Below are 11,660 nucleotides of genomic sequence, written 5' to 3' on the forward strand. Positions count from 1 at the left end.
AAAAAATGTATTCACAGATTCATTTGACTGCTATTTGGTTTTATGCCGGGTACAGCCAGATAACTTCAGTAGATTGACATTCTATTTGCTTTGGGTAAAATGATGCTTAGTGTTATTTTCAATGCATCTCAAATTCTTAATTTAGCGACACTTATAGGAACTTCACCTTAGAGATGATGATTATTTCTCTTTCTCCTCGCCGGTCCTGCAATGTAGGATAAGCTACCATTTTCTTAATTTCAGACACTTTATGTCATATTTTAGGTCATATTGTGTGGTAACTAAAAAAAAGTCATAATGTGATAGTTGTAACACCAAAAAAAACAAAAAAAAAGTCATAATGTGATTGTTGTATCCTTGATAAGTCTATTGTAATATGCATCTAGCAAAAGAAAAAAAACATAAGGGAATAGAAACAGAGAAATCAAGTGGCCATATAAAAAGAGAACCATCTTGCATGATCTATTTATTTCTGTCTCACCATCTCCCTCTTTTAATTTATCAGCATTATGTAGTTAAGATGACAGCTTCAAATGACTTTCTAACGACAAAAATAATGTCACTGGTTACTCTTTGCCAGACCTTCATGAATCAAATGTTGAGAAGAAGCTTGCGTCAAATGAAACTGTGAGTGTTTATTTCCTAATATGTTTTCAGACCAAATTTTTGGATGTTTCTTTTGTGCGATCCTTGTGACAAATACACCTGTATTGTTTCCTACCAATAATATTGTGGTATAGAGTTTCAAATTTGCAATATTGCATCCTTGATTTCCTTATTTTGTTTTACTGATAGTAGGAAAATACAACAATTATCAACTTAAAGTGGTCAAACTTGCAGCAATGAGTTGGTGGTATACATTTGTAATGTTGTGAACAAATGTTCTTAATTTTCTTAGCTCATAATTACGTCTTAAAATTCAATGCAGATACATACAATGTTCTTAGGAGACAAAAAGCCATAGGAAGTGCTGCCCTGACAATTCTTTTTATTTTAAACTAAATGGATGAGAGCTAAAAATGTTTAAAAAAAAGTTAAAAATAATTAAAAACAGAGGAAATCTCCCAGTACAACTATGCTAGATGTTCATATTAATCCTTTACAAATTCAAAACCGAAGAAGGGAATGAGGTTAGCAAGTAAGAATCACGTGCGAGTGTTATCTTTCAAAAAGAAAAAAAGCAATCAAGAGTAGTGGAAATAGAAGGACATAACCAGTACTTGTATGTGTATCTGGGTTTACAGAAGAAGTTGAGCTGCATCCTCACCCATATCATATCTCTATATTCCACTCCCAACCATGACCGATCTGTGCTCTTCTTTAACTCCTTCTCCCATTCCTAAGTCCCACCTGCGTTCCTCTCTTCTAAGCTTCACATACACTTGCCAATGGAGCTGAAGCTAATCATTGGGCTGAACATATATTTTAGCTGTTTCTTTTTATTTGTACAAGCTCTACACGTTACGATTCCAAAAAAAAAAAAAAAAAGCTCTACACGTTGGACAAAGAAGAGAGAAACTTGCCACTTCGGATGAGTCCTCAGCTGTTTCACTTTCTTATAAAAACCAAAACCTATTAGTGACCATATATGAATTCATAGTTTCATTGCTTTAACACTATCAAATTTGTGCAATTTGTAGCACATGGTGCCCAATTCAGTATTTTTGGCTTTTTGATTAATATGTTGCTTGCTTTAACATAGTTTGTTTGGTTGCTTTGTTAGCTATGACAACCTAGACAATAGTCTTTCACCATTGTCCAATTTATGTAATGTGCAGTAAATGGTGCCAATTTTGTTTCGTCAACCTTACGATTAATTTCTTGCTTCATGTAATTTAGTTTCGTTGGTTCGTGCTAGTGACCACCTAGGTCATGTGTTCATGGTTCTGCTTTTTCTTCCTATTTGTTACTTTTTTGAAGTAGGAAGAATAAGTAAGAAGCTTAGTTATTGATTTCATTTTGTTCTGGCCAGTGGAACGGGACACTTCAGTGTTTCGGCCGTTTCGGAAAAGACGCTATGACGATTGAATTTTTTTTTAATAATAAAAGTTTAAAAAAAAAATCATAGATAGCTTAAAAAATATAAAAAATAATTATATGAACCAAATATTTAAGAAACACTCTTCATTACCTGAAAACTTAAAATTATTGCAATGCATAAAAAAATTACAATTAACTTTCATCTAACCTTTTGTGGGACCCGATCCCGCGAGAGGGGTTGGGGCGCGGGCCGCCACGCTCTCTCTTGGTCTCTTGTACCCACGCGATTGGCGTGTGCATTTTTAATATCGATTTTAATTCATCTTTTATGTGAACTTGGGATCACTGAGGCAATCCGAATTCCACACAAAAGAGACTGACAGAGTCGCCACCTAGATGTGAGATCTAGGACTCGTAATTAACCAGAAATCTAGACTCGCTACCTGGTTACGAGAATGGAAGGTATGGGGAGTTATCCACCACATGCACCATTCCTGCCCGGTAATCGGTCTTCGATTCCAAAAGCTAACTCTTTTAAATTTATTTTAAATGGCCCATTCAACTCTATGTTAATGTGCGAACTATGTGACATGCATCCTATGATCTAATTTCAATGTGAATCCTAAATGTGTATCTTGATTACTTTATTTGTCTGGATTCAATCTAAGTGACAGTTCTCCTAAAATTCTAATTTCATGGAAAATCCTAAGTGATTTGATTAAGCATTTACAAGAAAATTAATATACAGAACACCACAATTTGTTGTAGTGCCGACTCGCGGTTGGTATGCCATCAGACATCCAAGCTGCCTACGTACCCAAGCCTCACTGGGATCAGAATCGACGTAGTTCGGTGCACCTAAGCTAAGCTACTTATGCCTAACTCATTTAAGACACCGATCTAAACTGGACTGACTGTTTCAACAGTTTTGAGAGAAGTTATTTAATTCAAGTTGAAGTTTTTATTATCCTAGGACTTCATCTAAGATGCTATATGATCCTATCTAAGTGCAAGTTGTCCCTTAGACTAATGCAGGTTAACCTACATCCTAGGTAACTAGGCTTGTCCTAGGGAAAAAGTGAGGTGACTAGTGTAACTAGACCTATGGCACGGTTGCTATTCATAGCAAGCGTACGTGATGAGGCTGGACTCCTAACTCTAGGACTCCTAAAACCTAAGACTGCCTAAAACTTAGGACAAGACACGACACCCGTGTTCCTAAATTGGGCTCTGAGGGTTCTTATGATAGAAACCATAATCCAATGGTTCCGAGAGACACGAGATGAATCGATTTCAGTTCTTGAAGTTAGTTAATTTCAGATTTCAAGGATTTTCAGTTTTTTGACATTGAAGGATTACCAATGGCTCTAGGGTTCACCAATTTCGGCCCAGAATAGCTCCAAGGAAGGGAATCGTGCGCTCTTTCCTTGCGCAATCTAATACTTAGGTTATAGCATCTTATTGCCTGGCATATCTCAGGATTTCCGTGGACAGTAACCTCGGAGCCAACAACATGCTATAGCTTAAATATTCGAATTGTCAAAGATCGAGTGCAATAGGGATACGATTATGGATGCGCTGGCCGTTTTTCAGGGAAATCTAAAGATTCTAAGATTTCTGTTTCAATGGATTAAGGAGTTAATATGTGACAGAGATTTAAGGTTCTTTAGAGATTTTCAGATGATTTTCAATTAATTTCGGATTTTCAATGAATTTTATCAATTTTAAACATATGAGTGATTTTACAAGTGAAACTGTTGCAAACGAATTCGAAATGAGTTGAAACTTCTACAGCAGCAAGATATGATGAGATGTAGCTTACTGGAAGATTTTTACAGATTTTTACATTAAGGTCATATTTAATTTTGATCCAACAATTAATTGATCAGATTGCAAAAATAACACAGAAACTACTAGAAATAGGAATCTAAATTCAATGCAATTTCTACAGTAACAAGATATAAGTAAAAATAGCATGTTGTGAGATTTTAATGAATTTTGGAAACCATTTACTATCAGTTTCGGATTTTTTAATTTTCAGACAAGATTATGAATTAACAATACATCCCATATGAAACAAGATCTAAATCACTTGAAAATTTTACAGCAACTAGAAATATGTAATATAAGACTACTGTAAAAATTTTGGGAATTTTATCTGTGATCTGATGTCTATAAAAATTCTCCCAAAATCTGATAATTTTCAAAGAAAGCATAAAATAATATACCAAACCAATTTCAAAAATTCTCAAACATTCATGGTAAACTTTATCAGCATTATATTATTTTCCTACGAAATTTCATTAATTTTGGAATTCGTTTAGTATATATTTTATTTTTCTTCGTCGAAAAGATATTTTTGAAGAGTTTTCTATTTTTAAAACACGATTTTTGAGAAAATTACGATTCTGGAAAACGTCCTCCAACCTTGTTCTGATGTGATGAACACAAGAAAAATTTAAAATTCCAAAAAATAGATCATCCTGAGATGGCTATTTTTTCGAATTTCGTAATTACTCAGCCAATATTTTAAATAAAATACCACTCTTCACTCAAATTCTAAAAAACCGTTGATCCAATGTCCGATCCGATCCGATCCGATAGTTATTTTACTCTATTTAGATAGATAATTGTATTAAATTTTGGGACGAAACGGAATTGAAACACCCATGCAGATCATGATTTTGAGCACACACATTTAATATTGAATTAAATTCAGTTAAATATTAAAAACCATGCAAAAAATACATAAAAAATGCCAAATAATTTTGGAAAAATCTGAAAATTGAGCACCTACCTGTGATCGAGATCCTCGCAGAATCCGAGAGCCGAAGAGTCCGGAAAATCCCGCCGACGCTCGATCCGACGCCCCTTATTCTCTTTCTTTCTTTCTTTTTTTTATTTTTTTTAAAACCACTGTTGAGAGAGAGAGAGAGAGAGAGAGAGAGAGAGAGAGGGAGAATGGGAGTGAGAGTAATGGAGAATGGGAGAGATAGAGAGTGTGAGAGATAGGAACCGAGAGATGAGAAATATAGAGAGTGAGGATGTGAGAGATGGAGTGAGTGAAACAACACTCTTTTAGCACTGCTCTGTTTTTTATGTAGCTAGAAAAAACACAGAAAAGGCTGCTGTAGGCGGCATGAGAGAGGGTAAAAATGGGGAGTTTCTGCCGAGAGGGAGATTGGGGGAGAGGTGGTGGAGAGAGAGGAAGCAACGGGTTCTGGGGGAGTGAGTACGTGAGAGACAATGAGAGTTTAAGAGATGGTGAGGATACTAATGTAGAAAATTAGAGGGAGAGAGAGAGAGAGTATGAGAGAGAGAGAGAGAGAGAGAGAGAGAGAGCACGAGATGCTCTGTTTTTCGTTCTCTCTTCCTTCTTTTTTTTTTCTTTTTTTTAATGAGGTTTGAATGAGAGGGAGAGGGATAGAAAGAGAGAGAGATAGAGGGAGAGAGAGGCACAGAGAGTGTGCTCTGTTTTACGGTTTTTCTTTTCTTTTCTTTTTTTTTAGTGGGCTGAAGGGGTTGGGGGATAGATGAAGGAGATAGAGAAACCGTGGGATGAGGAAGGATGAGGGAAAGTGAGGGAGAGATCTGTGGAGAGTGGGAGCGATCGAGGGAGCCGTTCCTCTCTTCTTTCTTCCCAGAACTCCCCGTTCTTGAGAGCCAAAAAAACTAAACCGAGTTTTTCTCTTCTTTTAAGTGAGGCAATTCTCCTCTTTTTTCCCATTCCCAATTAAGTAACCCTTGATAAAATGAGCAAGAGATCCTAAAGAAAATCAACTTTCTCCTTCGGCCAAGTATTGGGTGGGAGAAAGAAACATTGGATTAAGGAAAGACGTGAGCTGCATGCTTTGAAAGAGGAAAAATACCGAATTTGGAAGGGTTGCCGAAATCAGCCACCAACTCAATGTGTTTGGTCTTTTATAAATTTCTTATTTTTAGTATCCTTTCTTAGACACATGTTGGCCGACTCCAATTGATCCAAACCATCCAATTATTAGGCCATAGTGTAACTTGATTGTGCTCCAAAATTAATTCTAATTAGGATAATCTCAACCATCAATTTGACGATCCACGGCTTAAAAATCATTTTCAAGAATGGTTTGGATCACTCTAATGTGATAGACATTAAATGTATAGTGGGCCCCACTACCTCGCCGATCAACTACTCCTTCAAAATTTCGATTTTCCAAACCTTTGTGACTGCAACAAATGAACCAATTTTATTCAAATTTATTATCTCTAATGTCCAACTCTTGATGTAGTTCTATATAATAAGATCAATGAGTGGTCCTACTTGCTTGATCCTATTCCATCGACATGTTCAAGGCGGGCCCACTGAATGGGTCCAAATTCTCTTTTGCTCAGATGCCCGCGAACAACCCCTCTCAACAATTATCAGGACGGCGCAAAACATGATAGAAATAACCGAAAAGATCGAGAAAACAAGAGGAGCGGACACGGGAACGGAAAACACTGAAAAAGACTGATAACAAGAACTCTAACTTCTTTGTTGATTAAAGCAGAGCAAAATGGGGTGTCTACAGATGCCCCTCTTTGGTAGAGATGACGTAGTCATCGAATACCAAAGCAAAAATGACAGAACCATTTTGCGTGGGTTTAATCGACAAAGGACTCTCTAGACACAATGCAACTTAATATAATGCAAGACCTTAGATGAAACCCTAAAACTTGAACATATATCAAAAATCTTTTATTCTAAACCACTGGAGGACTCGATTATCGGAGGATTAGAGGCTTAAGGACCTGAGAACTGGAGAACTGAATAATCGAACAATGGGTGGACCGGAGAATTGGAAGACTAGATGACTTGGAACTGGAGAATTGAAGATTGGATGAACTGAAGAATTGAAAAACTGGAGAAGTAGAAAATTTAGGGACTGGAGATTTACAGAGCTAAAAATTTGGAGAACTGGATGATTAAGAGACTCAATAGTCAGATAACCGGAGAATCAAAGAACTGAGAAGTTAAGGAGCCAGTTCACTAGGAATTGTAGAACTTGATTACTGGAAAACTGGAGAGTAAAAACTTGATAATTGGTGAACTGGGGATTAGATTAGATTGACATTTTGATTGATTCAATTGGGATTGGAATTTGATCACTGGATGTTAGGATTGGAAACTGAAGACTGGAATCTTAATCTAAACATCGGGAACCGGAAATTTATCTCTATTTGGTGGGGTTTCCTAAACACTCTCTTCTGGAGTTTTTTCCTGTAATTTTTCTTTAATTTTTCTCCTAAATTTATGCATATTGTGTGTGTTTGTGTGGCCATGTTTTATTTTACTTTTAGCTACGCCATGTATCGATTGCAAGAAAAGTTTGGAAATGAAAAATTCCCTACTTGGTTCACAAACGAAAAAGATAAGTTCAGCCAACCCTAATCAAATCCATTTAGGGGGATCTTCAATTTATGATGATTTCCCTCTAAATCATTCAAAGAAGAAAAATTCCCCAAGGAAAGATATTTTCCATCACAAATGTTTAGTAGGGCAACTGAGAGATATTTTACTTAGAAAAGCAAGCCAAGTTGGTTCCTCCTTTGTAAGGATTTTATTGCAGAATGTGTGTCTTTGCGCAGAAAGGATTTTAATGAATGGTTTTTTTTTTGCATGTCAGATAAACCAAAGAAATGGCATCATCTAGTAACTACAGTAGTACCTCACGTGGTGTGTGGCGAACTGCCGAGGTATGTGACATAATGTGTGTCTTTGCGCAGAAAGGATTTTAATGAATGGTCGTTTTTTTTGCATGTAAGATAAACCAAAGAAATGGCATCATCTAGTAACTACAGTAGTACCTCACGTGGTGTGTGGCGAACCGCCGAGGTATGTGACTGTTCTAAGCCAGCGGTTAGGAAAATTACCCATAGTAACAAGAATGGTAACCAAGGACGCCCTTGCTACACTTGCGCTCAGAAGAATGTGAGTAGTATTCAATATTGCCGTTTTTTTTCTATCTTCTTGAAATTGTAACGTGTAAACATTATGCAGGGCAAGCAATGCGAGCATTTCTTTTGGGCTGACAATGACTTAGAGAGGACCGAGCCAGGCAGTGAGGCAAGGTCGTACAATGGACGTGAAGTCCGTAGCGAATATAGGATGTTGGAGGAGCGCGTCAGAGCAGGGGAGATTGATAATGCCATGCTTAAAGTCTTAGTGATTATAGTGAATTTTCTTCTTATTTTTGTTCTCATTAGGTGATGTGTTTATGCTCAATAGATGGATGCTACTTTTGATCAATTCGGAACAGCTAACTGGTGGATTTTTTTTGGCATCGGTCAACTTATTCTAGTTGTGTTTTGTTGGTAAAATCGGTTGTTGTTAGATGTTTGGCTAGGACCATAATGCCATATAAATGCAAGTTTTTTATGAGTGCGAGTTAATTGGTGGGACACCTGGACCCCTGGTTCCCAATGGAGTTCATTTGGTAGCCAGAGTTCATTTGGTAGACAGATATTTGACTTTCTCCTTCTGTGAGGGTTATGTTTTTTTGTGTTTCTGTTGTAATTTTTTTTTCTTGTTCTCTATATGTATTGTCCATCTAAGCCATGGAGCTCTGCCCCATTTTCTTCCTTTAATGTAATTCTCTCTACAACTCAAAAAATAAAGTTTAAATAGTGAGAATTGAGGAACAAATACTAGTTTCACAGGGAATTCATAGGATCTTCTTAACCCTTCGATTTGTGGAGTTAAAAAATGGACAGATTTGTGGCAGTTTATAGCCGTCCATTTTAAGCTCCACAAATCATAGGGTTGGGATGATCCTATGAAGCTAATTTCTTGTGGACATCGTCTTTATGTCATGGCCCATCAAATGAATGCTTTGCATCACCCAAATATGTGGGACCCATGTGTTTTTGGGTGGCGGACTAGAGAATGATCTCTAGTCGGCCGGACTAGAAACACTTTCCTCTATATATATATATATATATATATATATATATATATATATATATATTGATAGAGCATTGCTCTGTAAAATAGAAAATAAAGAGATAAAAGAAGAGGAATAGAAAACAGAAGAAGAAGAAGATAGGTTAATTCGAGGAAACCCAGACATCCAATTAATATTGATAAACTTCTGTGTCCCTTCTCTTACAATCAAGCCTTTCTTATAATAATTCTACCCTAATCAACTCCCACAATCAAGCAATTACATCAATATAATTATTCCCTAAATCCAGCCATTACAACAATACACTTTTATTTGGAAACTAAGAAATATGGAATAAAACTAATTTAGGAAGGTTTCTAACATCCCCCCTCCCTTATTTTCAACCCTGTCCTCAAGGTTGATTGAGCGCAAAATCAGGAAAATGCTCCCTTAAGTTTTGAAAATTCTCCCACGTTGCATCCTTCGCTGGCAAGTTGGCCCATTGAACCAATACTTCTGTGATGGCTCGATTACCCTGCTTGACAATTCTGCGATCCAAGAGAGTGTGGGGCTGGAATTGAATTTCTCCCCTTTCATTAGTAGCAGGCAATTGGTTTTGAGACTTCAACTGATCCCCCAAATTTCTCTTTAAGCATGACACATGGAAAACCAGCTGTATTTTGGGACCAGCAGGAAGTTCCAATTTGTAAGCAACTATCCCAATGCGTTGGAGTACGCGATACAGTCCATAAAATCGGGGGGAGAGTTTCATAGATGCCCGAACCGCTACTTATGCTTGACGATATGGCTGCAGACGTAGATACACCTAGTCTCCAACTTCGAATTCTTGTTTTGAGCGATGTTTATCTGCTTGTTGCTTCATTCTAGCCTGTGCTTGGTGGAGATTATTTCGAAGAATTTCTAGCATGCCATCTCGATCTCTTAACTCACAATCCACTTGATGTACCTTAGTAGATCCATGAGTGTAGGATGTGATGAGTGGCGGGGAACGACCATAAACAATTTCAAAAGGTGTTTTCTTTGTTGACGCGTGATATGTTGTGTTGTACCACCACTCAGCCCAACGCAGCCAATGGACCCATTGCTTCGGTTTGTCACTTGTAAAACACCTCAAGTAGTTTTCTAAGCATCTGTTAACCACCTCTGTCTGACCATGTGTTTGGGGGTGATACGAAGTACTCATCCTTAGCTCAGTTCCTTGCAGCTTAAAGAATTCGTGCCAAAAGTGACTAATAAAAGTTGGATTGTGATCATTAACAATGGATTGTGGCATCCCATGTAATTTAAAAATATTCTCAATGAACAACTGGGCAACAGTCGCCGCCGTATATGGATGGGACAACGGGCAAAAATGAGCATACTCAGTAAGTCGGTCCACCACTACGAATATGACACTCTTTCCTTGTGAGAGAGGCAACCCATCTATGAAATCCATGGAAATATCTGCCCAAATTTGAGTGGGAATGGACAATGGCTGCAGTAATCCTGGGTTAGCCACATTTTCCCCTTTGTTTCTCTGGCACACATCACATTCTTCCACAAACCGTTTGATATCCTTCTTCATGCCAAGCCAATAAAAAGCCTGAGCAACACGTTTGTATGTGCGTGAAAATCCCGAGTGACCCGCACTAGGAGACGAATGGAGCTCATTCAAGATCAAGGCCTTCTGGGTAGAGTGCGCCGCCAAACAATTCAACCCTTGTGCCGAAGGTCTAATGCATCCCATGTGTAGTGAGGGTCGGAACTTGGATCTTGCTGTAGCCTTTGAATCAACGCCTGTATATCATTGTCTTGTGCCCATTCTCTCCGTATGTCGTCAAGGCCACTAAATATTGGAAGTGACATGGCTACAATCTCGGCATTCTCATTCATTCTTGAAAATGCATCTGCTGCGACATTCTCCTTCCTTTTCTTGTGAACGATTTCCAAATCATACCCTAATAATTTTGAAACCCACTTTTGTTGTTCCATGGAGGAAATTCGCTGCTCCAAAATGTACTTTATACTCCTATGATCGGTTCTGATATGAAAAAGTTGACCCAGTAGATATGGCCTCCATTTTGTCACTGCATGAATAATAGCCATCATCTCCATATCATACACAAACATGGTTTGATGTTGGCGAGATAAAGCCTTGCTGGTGTAAGCTAAAGGCCTCCCCTCTTGCATCAATACTCCTATTCCAATCCCACATGCATCACATTCCACCACAAACAACTTGTGGAAGTCAGGTAGGGCTAGGACCGGAGTGGACGACATTGCCTTCTTCAATTTGATAAAAGCCTCCTCAGCAGATGGGCCCATCTTTGCTTAATAGTGCTGTCAACAGTGCACTGATTTTTCCATAGTCTTGGACAAACTTGCGGTAATAGCACGTCAACCCAAGGAAACCTCTTAGCCCTTTGATGTTGGTTGGGGTTGGCCATTCTACCATTACCTTCACCTTCGATGGGTCAGTTGGCACTCCTTCCTTTGAGACAATATGACCAAGGTATTCAACCTTGGTCTTTCCAAAGCTGCATTTCGACTTCTTAATAAACAAAGAATGCTCTCTTAAAATAGTCAGAGTAATTTTCATGTGATGTAAATGCTCGGCCCACGATGTACTAAATATGAGAATGTCATCAAAGAATACCAGGATGAACTTACAAAGGTATGGGCAAAAGATGTCATTCATTAGGCTCTGAAAGGTTGATGGAGCATTAGACAACTTGAACGGCATTAGTAGGAACTCATAATGGCCATCATGGGTTCTGAAAG

The 11,660-nt window shown here is 37.9% G+C and overlaps 1 protein-coding gene across 1 annotated transcript; it reads right to left on the reverse strand.

Annotated features, from left to right (window-relative positions):
• Nucleotides 1-9,291: 9,291 nt before the first annotated feature.
• LOC143869801 (uncharacterized) lies at nt 9,292-9,651 on the reverse strand. Its single transcript, XM_077376359.1, has one exon. The coding sequence runs from the start codon at nt 9,649-9,651 to the stop codon at nt 9,292-9,294; it is 360 nt and encodes a 119-aa protein (XP_077232474.1).
• Between the last annotated feature and the right edge of the window lie 2,009 nt (nt 9,652-11,660).

The sequence above is a fragment of the Tasmannia lanceolata genome, unplaced genomic scaffold (genome assembly GCF_043159265.1).
Source record: "Tasmannia lanceolata isolate RefF3 unplaced genomic scaffold, GAP_Taslan_0.1 ptg000003l, whole genome shotgun sequence".
Lineage (NCBI taxonomy): Eukaryota > Viridiplantae > Streptophyta > Magnoliopsida > Canellales > Winteraceae > Tasmannia > Tasmannia lanceolata.

What these genes read in the sequence shown, in the direction of transcription:
- LOC143869801 (XM_077376359.1), bottom strand. Translation starts at nt 9,651, where the DNA reads ATGAAACTCTCCCCCCGATTTTATGGACTGTATCGCGTACTCCAACGC.